General features: G+C 41.2%; 2 protein-coding genes and 1 long non-coding RNA gene across 6 annotated transcripts; 2 read left to right on the forward strand and 1 right to left on the reverse strand.

Annotated features, from left to right (window-relative positions):
- The first annotated feature begins 2,769 nt into the window (after positions 1–2,769).
- LOC135596259 (GDP-fucose transporter 1-like) lies at positions 2,770–4,461 on the forward strand. Its single transcript, XM_065088301.1, has 2 exons — positions 2,770–3,027; positions 3,200–4,461. Exon 2 carries the CDS (start codon positions 3,217–3,219, stop codon positions 4,261–4,263), a length of 1,047 nt encoding a protein of 348 aa, XP_064944373.1. The 5' UTR covers positions 2,770–3,027; positions 3,200–3,216; the 3' UTR covers positions 4,264–4,461.
- Positions 4,462–4,595: 134 nt separating this feature from the next.
- LOC103969360 (transcription factor NIGTH1) lies at positions 4,596–10,862 on the forward strand. Of its 4 annotated transcripts, XM_065088300.1 has the most exons (7): positions 4,596–6,435; positions 6,517–6,940; positions 7,017–7,131; positions 9,073–9,350; positions 9,510–9,986; positions 10,066–10,142; positions 10,238–10,862. In XM_065088300.1, exons 4-7 carry the CDS (start codon positions 9,161–9,163, stop codon positions 10,694–10,696), a joined length of 1,203 nt encoding a protein of 400 aa, XP_064944372.1. In that variant the 5' UTR covers positions 4,596–6,435; positions 6,517–6,940; positions 7,017–7,131; positions 9,073–9,160; the 3' UTR covers positions 10,697–10,862. The 4 variants fall into 4 exon arrangements, with proteins under 4 accessions (XP_064944372.1, XP_064944371.1, XP_009381136.3 ...); XM_065088299.1 differs by having other exon boundaries at positions 6,517–7,131; XM_009382861.3 differs by lacking the exons at positions 4,596–6,435; positions 6,517–6,940; positions 7,017–7,131 and adding an exon at positions 7,760–8,640.
- A 1,454-nt stretch (positions 10,863–12,316) lies between these two features.
- LOC108951532 (uncharacterized) lies at positions 12,317–13,335 on the reverse strand. Its single transcript, XR_001975980.2, has 2 exons — positions 13,214–13,335; positions 12,317–12,743 (listed from the first exon to the last, which is right to left on the reverse strand). It is a non-coding gene; the product is annotated as an uncharacterized LOC108951532 (long non-coding RNA).
- Between the last annotated feature and the right edge of the window lie 412 nt (positions 13,336–13,747).

Here is a 13,747-nt window from a genome sequence, read left to right on the forward strand (position 1 = left end):
TCCGACCAATATACATTTACGGTTATGACTTAAGTGGCTACACATTTCAATCGTTAAATCTCATTACGTATAATATTGACAAATAATTATTCGAAATAGGATCGATTCTGAATTAATTAGTATAATGGAATGTTTACCTGTGAGTTGTTTTAGGCAATTGAGGTCAAACCTAATGCCATCCCTAGATTTGGGCCTTTAATTCAAAAGTTATGGATATTATAACTTAAAACATATCATTTTAATTCTTAATGTTTAATTGAGAAAACTCAAACTTGAATAATTAGTTTGGACATAGTTAAGGTTGATAGGACATGTAAAGTATACTTTGTGAGACTTTAACGACAGATTCGTTATTAAAGATATTTAAAATTCAAATAATTAGTAAGAACACTAAAATATTCATTATATAAAATAATAAGGACATATAAAGATCCATGAATTTTATATGTAATAATCAGATTCTATAAGTATCGGCTTCCTAGTTGTTATTTATGTCAATGTAATTTTATTAAAAATCATTTTCTTACATATCATTAACTCAAAAGTTGGTATAATATTTATCTAATATAAGTATCGGCTTCCTAGTTCACTAACAATCATCATTTAATGGGTAAGACTAATTACCCTCTTACAACTCTTTTCTTCTTTTCACAAGTTTAGGAGATAATATTTACAACTAGTCAACCATCCTTTAAATAGAAATTATACTTCTAGAGAAGAGGAGAAGAACTCTTAAGATTACAATAGTGTTTTCCTAATTTATTTTCTCAGTTCATGTGTTTACAAAGCAGAAATGAGTGAAATATTTATAGACCCTAAATGACTTCTAAAATTGAGCCAAAATTTAAATCTTAGATATTTCGAGGTATTGATGGTACCATCGTTAGTACTGGGCGGTATCACCATCCAGTTTGGTGGTACTATCACCTGACACATTGGCACTAGGCGGTACCATCATCTAGTCTGGTGGTACTATCGCCTGACACATTGACACTAGGCGGTACCACCATCCAGTCTGGTGATACTATCGCCTGACACACTGATACTAGACGGTACCACCGCTTGACACGGTTTGGGAAATTGTATATGGGCGGTACCATCGCTTAATCTGGGTGGTACTATCGCCAGACCCTGCTACATGACACTGAATGGGCCAAACAGTAGACCTAATTCAACCCTGATTTAGGCCCAATTGGCCCATAATTGAGTTGATATTGTTTCACCCCAATATCGACTCAATTAGACCTAAACTAACTTGTGTCGTCTGATATGTCATTGGTTCTTCCGGCACTTCGTCCGATCCTTCGATGCATCATCCTCTCCTTCGGTGTATTGCCCAATCGACAAGTTAACTATCGTAAGTTTCGATCTCCTTAACGCAATATCCAATCCTTCAATCCGATACCCAAACTTATGATAAGAAGTCCTTCTACCGATATGTCGACTGATTCTTCGGCTTAACATCCAATCTCATGATATGTTTCACTCCGGTCTAACGTTCGATTTCTTCTGCTTTAATTAATTTATCTTTTCTGATCGAAGTTAATTCTGTGTCACTCAAAACAAATATTAGATTATAAACTCATCAATTTATTTCATCAACAAAATATTAAGATTCACCCTGCATGTCTATAAGTATTACAGATAATAAGTTACGCTAAAAAAAAAAAATCCCTCATTTATAACCTCTTTATAGCTCTAGCACTATCTACGTTATGTCTCACACCTCACTTCTTAAAGTAAACATCAAAGAGGTTTTGTGAGTATACCCCCAGGCATTGTATTGACATCTCACCTCTTTAACTAAGTATCAAAAGGACTACGTGTGACACACTCTTACCCTTAACTTAATTTTTATATGATTTTGTACCTAAAAAAATAATTTTTTCTCGATATTACATAAATATAAAATAAAATCCTTGTTGGTTCTGAGTTGATATTCCAACAGACAACCATATTTTGTGCCAACGTGTATCCCGTTACTCGTGCATATACGTAAATTATTGTAAAGCCACCGACAGAGATTGTAAGATGCCAAGACATGAACACATGCACGAAACATGACACGACAGGAGGCCAAAAATAACGCCGACGCACAACGTGGGTATGCAATTGCTGACGATTGATATTAATTATTTTGAGACGGTCCCATGTAAATGCACAATTCATTCTTAGCTAAATTACATTTTTGTTGGTTCGATTTCGAATTTTCTAGACAGAAATGGTTCGATTTGATTCGAACCTTTCCCCCCAAATTAAATATGCGGAGGATTGGGTCCCACGTTTCGCCTTTTTTACCTCCCCAGCCACCGCAACGGATCCGCAGCGCGATTCCGGACCGTACACGGGTTCCACCGTGACCCGAGGATCGACTCTTCCGACAAGAGTTGCAGCGGATCTACTCGTCAGTGCTTCGATCGGGGTTTAAAACACGGCGACGACGGTTCTCGGGAGGCAAGGTTGGACAAGAACAAGGGCCGTTGCACGTACGTTGGTCCTCCCCGTGTTCCGCACGTCAATAGAGATGCATCTGGCCGTCCATTTCCCTCCATCGAGACGATCGCTTTTCGCTCACCGCACGATCTTGTGGAAGATCCGACCCACCCACGGCTCCGTCGGACCGAAACCGTAAAGTAAATTCGCACTTTACATCCCATCCTATTCAAAATTACATATTTACCCCCTTCAAATAAGTTTATGCATATATATATATATATGTATATATCCATCTTTATGGCATGTAATATTGTTAAATTATTTCTTTTTTTTGCGGTAATACGCGGGCAATAAGCAGGGGTTATTTTGTAATATTATTTTGCAATTTTCTTCGATCGCCTTCGGCGCTTCGCTACCTCTTTTCGTACCCATTTAGGGCTTCGATTCTTTCCCTCGAATCGCGCTCTTCGCCGGCTTGCTTTCCGATCGGATCTTTGTGCCTGTTCTTGCTGTTCGTCGCCGGCATTCCCGCCAAATCTAGTTGCATCGGAGTCGTTCTCCTGCTCCATCGAGTCTGGATCTCTCGTTGAGGTAAAGAATTTTAGATCTAAAGATGCTGAACCCCTTGTTTGCCAATCCTGATCTTTATTTTGGATCTAAGTCTTGAGAGCTTTCCATAGAAGATATCATAGATTGTCAATTCGCTCCAAGTAGATAGATGGAAAGATCGAATGTAAGAAGTGATCACTTTTGATTCTTGCAGCGGCGGAGCGCATAATCATGGACGGAGTCAAACCCGAAGCTTCGAAGCAGTATTACGCCACAAGTAGCCTTGTTGTGGGCTATGCTCTCTGTTCCAGCTTGCTCGCTGTCATCAACAAGTTTGCTATCACAATGTTCAATTACCCTGGCCTCCTGACGGCATTGCAGTACTTGACATCGACTCTCGGTGTTTGGGTTCTGGGAAGGCTGGGTTTTCTCTACCACGATCCCTTTAACCTTGAGACAGCCAAGAAGTTCTTGCCCGCTGCTTTTGTCTTCTACCTTGCCATTTTCACCAACACCAATCTTCTACGGCACGCTAATGTTGATACGTTCATAGTGTTTCGTTCCCTGACTCCCCTTCTGGTTGCCATCGCGGATACTGCTTTCAGAAAGCAGCCATGCCCTTCCAAGCTGACATTCTCATCTCTTGTGATTATTCTTGGGGGCGCAGTTGGCTATGTGATGACCGATTCTGCCTTCACTCTCACTGCATACTCGTGGGCATTTGCTTATTTGGTGACTATTACCACTGAGATGGTTTACATAAAGCACATGGTGACTAATCTAGGATTGAACACTTGGGGTTTTGTGTTTTACAATAATCTTCTGTCCTTGATGATGGCACCGGTGTTTTGGGTTGTTACTGGGGAGTATGCAGATGTCTTCACAGCTTATGGATCAAGTTCTGGAAATTGGTTCGATTTCGTTGCTTTTGTTGCAGTAGCTTTGTCTTGTGTTTTTGGATTGCTCATCAGTTTCTTCGGCTTTTCTGCAAGGAAAGCAATCTCTGCCACTGCATTTACAGTTACAGGTGTTGTCAACAAGTTTCTCACCGTTGCGATCAATGTATTAATCTGGGATAAGCATGCAAGCTCGCTTGGTTTGGTTTGCCTGCTTTTGACACTCATAGGGGGAGTTCTTTATCAGCAGTCAGTCACCGGCAAAAGATCACAACGAGATGGATCTACAGATTCTAAGCAGGCCAACAGTGCAGTAGGTAATGTTGATTCTGAAGATGAAAAACAAGGCAAGGGTCTATCTGGTAAGGATTCAGCCGTATGATATCAACATAAGAGATTATTCTTCTGATCTCAGAGACAAATATGTGCTATAGAAGCTTAATTGTCCTATTATATTTATAACCTTTTGTACTTGGTTTTTGTTACATGAGAAACCTTATGCTAGTGTTTGTTTTCACTACTTAAACCAGCTGGTTATGCTGTTTGGGCTAATTATCTAATGATCGTGTCTTTATCTGAACCTTCTTGCATGTGTTTGATGTCTCAAAAATTTTCTGCAGTTTTATTAAGCAATTCTTAGCGAATCAGCATCATGTAGTTGTTTTGCTCTAGGGATTCCTAAAACAAAACAAATGGAACTAAGAAAAATGACCAGTTCTTGAGGGGAGTGAACATGTCCAATAAAGCATCATATTTAAAATAGAGCTATATCAAGTTGTGAAAGTGAACCTTAAGGTCTAAGATCTCCCCAGCTACTTGATTGGACAGGATAAGAGGAATAAACATTGTAGGAAAGAAAAGCTTAAGATCATGAGAAATTTAAAAGTGACAGATCTTTTAGTTTTATTTTTAGTGAATACATAAAGATGGCATATGGATGTCAATGACATCACCAATACGATAATTAATATGAATAATATTGAAATCTTGCCAGATATGTATATCCGACTGCTCGCATTATTAATATGAAGAATGTTGAAATCTTGCCAGATATATATTTTTGACTGCTCACCTTGTAATTGTCTTACTGATGTTGCAAATCAGGACCATTTAAATCTATAACCTTTTAGACTAGCCGGTGCTAAATTCAACTTCAAATAACTCAAAATAGATAGACCACGATGTTTATTAGAGGGGGTTTCTAAATTCAAAGAAACCATGGGACATTTGCCTTTTCTCTTAACCTCCATTTTTTTGATGTTATCTTGGACAGGATGCATCTTGACTTCATTTATTGTTCGAGAGGATTCATAGACCACAAATTTGTTATGTGAAATTTGTCTTTATTGACTTCCTTTTGCTTGGGCTTAACTTTGAGCTCTAAATGGTTTTCTTGAGTGAGGCCACTGTCAAAGTTTCTTACAATTTTTTCCTCCATAATGAGTCATTTTAAGTTAAGTTCTTTACAAGGTCTTAATCTTTACTTTTCACCTGCTACCCTGATGAAGGCTACCCAAACTTAATCACCCATTCAAAGTTTGGAGTGTAATTTTGTTCTACTTGCACAACACCTGATCTCAGTTTATGAATACCTAGATTTGTGTTGGTCATTATAAAATGGCTAGAAATGTCTAGAGTGTTACATACTTATATCCAAGCAGACCATCATTTGATTACCAAAAAAGAATGTTGTCCGTAAACAACATAAAATTGATCCTACCCGATGATTGTCCATGCCAGCGATGAGTGTTTTCTGCAAGTTGTGACAACACCTAATCTGTGTGTGTGCCTAGTAGCTGCCATCAATTAGTGGCAGAAAGAATCTGTTAGTCATGTTCTGAGTCATGGTTCCGAGACTGGAAAATATGGACAATGATCTATGTTTCAAAATTAGACATTTATGCTATAATCATATGAACTGAGAGTTCTCAACTTTGATGTGCCATTATTGCTATTGAAAACGGGTGATGCAATAAGGTAGTATCACTCTAAGCAGTTTATACAAGGATGTAGCATGTGCATGCATGGTGAGAACTTCAATCAATTACAGGTGACAGAGCTTCTTTTATGGATTTGTGCGGTGGTCATAAAAGACAAGTTTCATTCTGATGATTTGGTATAAAGTGGACTAACATAATAAGTGCCTCTCTTGGGTTTTCAAGGATTCTTTTCTGTGGTTTATTTGCAGCTTAAAGTTAGCTGCAGAGTTCATGTTTGATACTCAAAGCTTTCTATTGGTATTTTGAACATGATTGTATGGAAAATCCTTGTGTCAATTCACAGCAAGTTACCATCTACTTAAAGCTTTATCCAACAAGGCTGCATGTAGATTATTTATAGACACTTTTCTCTTAGAAAAAGAAGTGGATAGATACGGATAAGTTTGGGTGAAAAACACCTTAAGAATTGCTGTGTTGATTCCTCTACAATAACTCAGTGGACATGATGAAGCATATCCAGGTCTTTCCAACTTGTCCGGGAAGCTTATATTGGCAACTCTGCATACCCTTCAGCTAAGGAAAGAAAAGGGCACATATCCCTTCTGAGAAAAGCTGTAAGCATCACTGTCAGAATTTAATCATCCCAAGGATCAGCAAATGGTAGGTAACAACTGATCAAAAAGCACTTATTGCAGGAACTGTTGAAGTCTGTTTCATCTCTTTGTTCTCAAATTCACTGAAGAAAAACTTTTTAAGTTCCTTTTGCAAGTTCTAACCAAGTAAGAGGACACAAGGAATATGATCTACCATTGATAGCTTTGTGATGGATGAAATGATTGGCCTTGGACAGTTCAACATCTTACCAGGGTTCCTGCTCCATGAACTTTGAAGGAAAAGGCTAAAAGATGCCTTCTGAACCCTTCACTGACCAGGCCATTGTTGCTGTCAGAGTCTCCTCTTCGTTTTATGGGAGATGCATCTTGATAAAGGACCTTCTTGTTCAAGAATTCAATGGAGCTGTCTTATTTGCAAGCCAAAGAGTGCACCAGAATCTTTAAAGTAAGGGTTATCATGACAAAAGTTCCCGAGGAATTTCTTGAACTCTTACCTGGCAACAAGGTGAGAAGCCATGCTTGACCAAAGTTTTTTCTTTTTTCATTCCCTAAGAATCAAAAACCTCCAAAAGCTCATGCAGGTTCTGAATTCATTACCGTGCATACCATTTGTGAAAAAGGCAGCTCAAATGATCTTGAAGAACTTGATTCCAGGTCTGAAGTTGACAATGCATCAAAAAACTAGACTCTTAACAGGTTCGTAAACTTTTTTGCATTGGAATCCACTTTGATTCGCTATTACGTAGCTTAATGATGAAAACCACAAGATAAACAAGAATATGGAACAAAATTTTCTCCTCTGTTTGGTCCCTTCAAGAACCAATAAGGGTGACTTTGATCATTTAAGCTAAATGTGTGAGATAATATTCCAACTTGGTTGTCGATAGGTTAATTCATCTTCTTAACCTGGATCCCCATGACAGATGTCTATCTTCTTCTTTTTTCTTCTCACTTGTACGTTGGTGTATGGATCTGATGCTAATTCTCCTACTCCTAGTATGAAAGCTCCTGAATTCTATAAGCAAATTACATGATCTCAAAATTTATAATGCAGACCTCATAACTTTTTTTCACCACCTGAGATTAATCTGATTCAGTCGAATCATTTCCGATTTTCAAATCAATTTTCCATCCTATGTGGAGGAACTTTTTAGAAGTCATCATAGAGTGAAATTTAAGTTGCTTGGTCTGCCTGCCAATTTTTGTCAGCTGAGCCATGAGACTTACTAAATTAATTTGGGACTGTTTATATTGATCAGATTTGGTGAAATTCCAAATGGTAAAGAACTGTACATGTGCTTGGATTCCCTTTTCTCAAGAAAAATCCAAGGGTGGTTTGCATATTATTCAGGATAAATATGCAGAATTTACTTGGAAGATCTTACTAATATCGAGAAGGTTAGCTAGTAAGCATCTGTATGATTCCACACAATGCCAGGGCCACTCTTTTTCCCTCTTCTCCTTTGCTTTCCAAAGGGAAGGAATCATCCTTGTCTGTAGATGATTATAAAGAGCTAAACACAATCCCATCTCTATGGCCCAGAGAGAATATTCTCTCCTCAAGTAGACAAAAGGTATATACAGGTGTCATGAGAATAATCCCCTCAAAAGCTGAGAGATAGTGAGGCAAAGGACACGTTTAGAGAGAGAGAGATGAAAGAATCTACACTAAAGGCAAGGGTTGGAGTCTTGTACTTGAAGACTGCTGTAGAAAGGAACCAGCCTCCCAATTACTGCACTCCCCAACTCCAAGGACTCCCCTTCTCCAATGCATAGAGGAATCTGCTGACCTTCCTTCCCACTTCCTCTAAAGCTAGCAGCAGTTACAGGATGGAAGATTCCCACCTCTCACTCCCTCCTACTTTTGCATGCTTTGAGGCCAAGGAGGGTTGGGTTTAGTCCTTTAAAGCATATTGCATGGACTTGTGTCTGGTGGACACCATTAAGATATTCCTTGCTTATGGTAGCCCTGTGACAGTAATATTCCCCTGAGCATGCATTAGATATCCTGTCTTTGGCACTGAATTCTTTGTGAGTGTGGATGGTTACAGCCAGTGTATGCCTTTGAATACCTTCCTTTCCTTGGTTGCTACATTGAGAATCCTTGCATATCTTGTTTATATTATATATGTGCAGTATATGCTTCTGCAGCTTAGATTATTCATCTTCAGTATCAGGCTCCTCTCAAATACTACTTCGACATCTGTGAGCATCTTTCTTATCTGCTGTTTATTTAGTTGTTTGTACATCTTAGCCCGTAGCATGTACCAATTGAAACGGGGTATGTTGTGGGAAGGAAGAACCCAAAAAAAAAAAAAATCATTACTTGGCTGTATATATTTCTTGGTGCTTGAATTTGCCCACCAAAGAGGACAAGGAACAAGGAACAGGAAGGGATGGTAAAGAGGAAGAAGAATCCTTTTGTTGCAGTTGGATTTGAGTTGGTACAAGGAGTCCAAAGGCACCAAAACCAGGGCCTTAGCACATGATCTCCTGGCCGCCTCGATTCCCTTCTCTTGAACCTTTGCCTTTTCTCTGCGAGAAGTTACCATGCTTTATCTCCTGCCTTTTCTTTTCCTCCCCTCAAATCTCACTTTATTCTCCCCCTCAAGACTCAGTTTAATTCCTCTTGTGCAGGCAACACATCTCTACTCCTCTCATATCCTCCCGACTCACAGATCAACGCAGGGAGAGCTTGCAGTACTTAGTAGCAGTGGCACCCGCCATGGGTTCACCGCCCGAGCTCAGCCTAGACTACAAGCTCGACGACTACACGGCGGTCGCAAAGGCGGCAGGAGCGCAACCTGAGCAGAACCAGAAGATCCAGGAGTTCCTCGCTCGCCTCGAAGAAGAACGGCATAAGATCGAAGTCTTTAAGCGCGAGCTGCCTCTCTGCATGCAGCTTCTCAACAACGGTAAGCATTCCATCCCATGAAGTCTTGAGCACTAGAAGAAAGGCATCAGTTCTTGCTTCACACTGCACTGCAGGCACTGCACTGCGCTGCGCTGCACCATGTGATATTGATACAGCATGGTGCAACCACTGTTCCTTTGTAATTGTTGTCTTCCGACAGCCATTGAGATTTATAAGCAGCAGTTGCAAGAACGCGTGCCGCTTAAATACATGAATGTTGATGGGTCCGACAAGGCCAACTGGATGGTCTCGGCTCAGCTATGGAGTCCGCCTGACGACGCAGCCAAGCAGCAGGCGGCGCCGCCGCCGAAGGAGGCCGACGTGATTCCGAAGCTCGCGCTGGACACCACCAAGCAAAGGAGCGGTGGTGCGTTCCTTCCCTTCTCGAGGGAGAAGAGCAGAGTAGCCCACGCTACCTCTGCGGAGAAGGTGGTGGAGGAGAAGAAGTGTGCGGAGTTGGAGAATGAAATTGTTAACACCGGAAGACATAGTGGCGCCAATGGACATGAAAACACAGCTGATAGCCAGGCGGCGGCGGCGGCGGCGCCACCGACGCATAGGAAGGCCAGGAGATGCTGGTCGCCGGACTTGCACCGCCGCTTCGTCAATGCTCTTCAGATGTTAGGAGGCTCTCAAGGTAGTATATGTGTGTATATTTATATACAGTTCTCTTTATTCTAAGAATTATAGGTTTAATTGCTGTTCTTTTGCTGTAGTTGCGACTCCAAAGCAGATTAGAGAGCTGATGAAGGTTGATGGATTGACCAATGATGAGGTGAAGAGCCACCTGCAGGTGAGATTGTAACTCCGTTTCGGTTACCATCTCCTCCGCTTCGTCCTCATTTTGCTGGCTGTGAAGTGGGCTTATTTTTCTTCCCCGTGGGTTAGAAATACCGACTCCATACGAGGAGGCCGATCCCGGCGCCGCATGCGGCGGTGGGCGCGGGGGCGCCGCCGCAGCTGGTGGTGCTGGGGGGCATCTGGGTCCCTCCAGAGTACGCCACGTCGGCAGGCCCGGCCATGTACGGCGCTCACGCGGCCCCCGTGCCCCGGGAGTTCTACTCGCCGGTGCCGCACCACCACTACCACCACCTGCACTACCCTCCCCTCGGACTCGGCGCCTCCACTCCCGCCGCCAGTAGGGGGAGGACGGCTGATTCGCCGGAGCCCGAGGTGAGGAGCGGCGGGGAGAGGTCGGAGAGCATCGAGGAGGAGGAAGAAGAAGTGCGGAAGAGGGACGAAGAGGAAGAGGAGGAGGAGGCGCCGGCGTCGGAGGAGAAGGCGTTGGTGCCTCTGATGGTGAAGGCCGAGGACGACAACGGCGGCGACGTGGTCCTCAAGATCTGACAGCGGAGACCTGAAGCAGCGAGAGAGAGAGAGAGAGAGAGAGAGAGAGGGGGAGGGGGTTGATGTCGTCTGTTTTGGAGCTTGCGATAAGGACGAGAGCTGATGATTGATTTGATTCTACGCTGCAGCGGTACGTTGTGATACGAAACATGTACTTGTTTTATCTCGTCTTCTGCTTCTATATCAGCAACTAACCACACCATGGCGAGTCAGTACAAATAGGTGTAATCTGGATTCGAATCAAATCCAACTTGGACTCGGCTCGGGTTGGGTCAATTGCACCAACGTCGACCTTGGTGTTCCACTCATAATCTGGCATGGCCACATCAATATGATTAATGACTCTCTCTCTCTCTTCCCATTGGTCCTTTGACTATGGCAATGAACAACAATGCATGAATCTATCAAGTTCTTTAGTTTAGCTTTGCAGATTCGACCCTTTGGCTTTTGATCATAATTAACGTCATCAAGCTTTTAATAAAGAAAAGTAAAATAAGTAAAGTATGCTTCTATGCATTGAAATGCTGCTACTTGCAATGAAATAAACATGTGTGGACATTTCTTGTGAATCCATTTCTTGACAGTGGCACACTAATCATATATTCTCAAACACCACAAGGTCAACACTTTCAGCAGAGCACATTCACACATCTCTCAAAGTGATCACTAGGAGTTCATTAGCTTTTATTGTTGAAGAAGCAATGAAGAAGCGAAAATATGAATAATATAGCAAAGAGCTGAGCTCCAAAACCATCCACATGTAAGATTATAAGCAATGTACATCGTTCTAACAAGCAAACATCTGTGCTAAACTTGATATCTACAAAACGGCATGTTTCAATGAAATGAATTTGTCACCAACAAATTATAGCACAACTCATCAAAAGCACAGAGAACAAAATGTATCTATCATCTTCATCTGGAATTGGAAGGGATAACCCAAACCCGACTGCAATCTGAACTGCAATAGGATAAGAGAAGAAAAGCTACATACCATGTCCTCCAAAGTATCGATCGTATGATGAGACTGTCAGATCTTCGAGAGCAAGGGTCAAAATGGTCTTTGACAGTAAATTCGCATGCACCAAAACCCAAAGATGCAATTTGATAGAAATCATCCTGCACTTGCTAAATGAACTAGAGAGTGACTTTGCTTGGATTGCTCAGACTAGTTGTTAATTCCTTTTTCACTTCATCCGATTTAAGATTTTGAGCTTTTTATTAAGCATTTGAATGGATTCGGTTATTCAATTCAAACGTGAGAGACCTAACGAGACTGCATAGAGGACAACCAGCATATATGACTGCTTGAGGAAAACAAGCGTAAAAACGTAATGAATTGAGTCGGTTAATTGAGCGAGCATTCGAGATTGACATTAAAAAAAATGACTAACACTTTGTGCGAAAGACATTACAAGAACAAACGAGCTACGAAGAAAACGTAATGTACAAATATTGGGATAGCCGAGTTCGAGCTATGACTTGATGGTACTCAAGACAAGTAAGACCCCAGACAAAAGATGAAACTGTACAGAGAGTGATGAGTTACTCGATAATCGAAAGAGTTATAGAAGACTTATAAAGATTAAAAAAATAAAATTTTGATATAGCGACCTAAAATGAACAAATAAGCATTAGACAACCAAAAATAGAACAGAAAATTTAGTTGAAAAAAATACATGCATAAACATAAAACAAATGCAGCAGCAATCGAACTTCCTTAATAATACAACCATAATCACTAGCCCTCAATAACCAACCGATTCACTTACAGAACCTACTCGAGTAACACAGTTAGTGTCCGATGAAGCATAACCAAAGATCAGACACAATGCTCTTCCACAAAAGGTTCCACACATCAGGAGAGTACTGTATCTCATCTACTTCACACCAGCTTCGAACACATAGCAACCAGAGTTCTACTTCAGCACTGAGTCAACCATCACGAAGGTAGTATAATGCAGGATCTATAACGCCGTTGAAATCCATGAGGCTATATATATTGGGAGATGCCGACTGTGAAGAACTGCATCGTTCCTGTAATTTTCTGCAAAGAACAACATTTCCAATGTTAAATACTGTGGTTTTCCTACAAGCTAAGAGTAACTCCATTTCACATTCGGCAGTAGTGTAAGCAGCCAAATCAAGAACCAAAAGCACTACGATATATGCAGACCTCCTTTATAGAGCTTCCGAATGTGATATCATTATCATCCCCCTATGCTAATCTAATAAACAAAAACAATAATTTTTCTGACTGCTCCCGATAACTCGAGCTCGTTTCAGGACTCGATGCGGGCCTGATAAAGATCGAGCAACTCTAAGAAAAGAAAATTTCCAGCTTCTTTGGACTGCTCAAGCTATTGACAGAAGATATATTCGCTGTTCGGATTCAAGAACACTGAAGAGTGGAATCGAGACAGAAAGGGTCGGTGCAAGCACGAAAACCGAATCGACTGGTGATTTTGGAGACCGAAGGGTTGAGATACAGATACATAGATCGAGGGGGATAGGAACCTGGACGCAGCGGAGATCCGGCCGGAGCGGTGGCCGCGGCAGGGGGCGGGCTCCTTTCGGCGGGGGAATTTGGGAAGGCGTACGACAGAAAAGGGGGCAAAGTCACGCGAATGAGCTTATTTTCTACTTTGGTTCGCATATATCTCTGCCTTGAAGGGTATATGTATGAAAACGCCTTCATATTTAAATATAAGAATGTTTAGGTGCTTAAATGGAAAGAGTGTTCCTTCACAATCCCAGTTTAATCGACGACTAATTAAGTGCCGATAGAATGACGTGGCGCTCATCGAGAGCAGATACAGTTGGATTTTTTTTCACAAAAACCCTTATTTAGAAATTATTTCATGGAAAGGTCTCGGAAAATACGTGTGAGGAGTGTCGAGTTAACTTTATGAGAAGAGAAAGGATCTTTACACTCCCTCATTTCTAATTGCACTTCCACTCTTTTACAAATAATTAGAGGATTAGGTTGCAAATTGCAATGAGAAGAGAAAGGATTAAGTCGGTGGCTTTCCGTTACATTGTAAACAATAT

This window comes from Musa acuminata, chromosome BXJ1-10 (assembly GCF_036884655.1).
Source record: "Musa acuminata AAA Group cultivar baxijiao chromosome BXJ1-10, Cavendish_Baxijiao_AAA, whole genome shotgun sequence".
NCBI lineage: Eukaryota > Viridiplantae > Streptophyta > Magnoliopsida > Zingiberales > Musaceae > Musa > Musa acuminata.

Coding starts and splice junctions, on each gene's coding strand:
- LOC103969360 (XM_009382861.3), top strand. CDS start 8,564: ATGTGCAGTATATGCTTCTGCAGCTTAGATTATTCATCTTCAGTATCA. Junction 8,641..9,072: donor CAAATACTACTTCGACATCT/GTGAGCATCTTT, acceptor CCTCTTGTGCAG/GCAACACATCTCTACTCCTC. Junction 10,143..10,237: donor AGGTGAAGAGCCACCTGCAG/GTGAGATTGTAA, acceptor CCCGTGGGTTAG/AAATACCGACTCCATACGAG.
- LOC135596259 (XM_065088301.1), top strand. CDS start 3,217: ATGGACGGAGTCAAACCCGAAGCTTCGAAGCAGTATTACGCCACAAGT.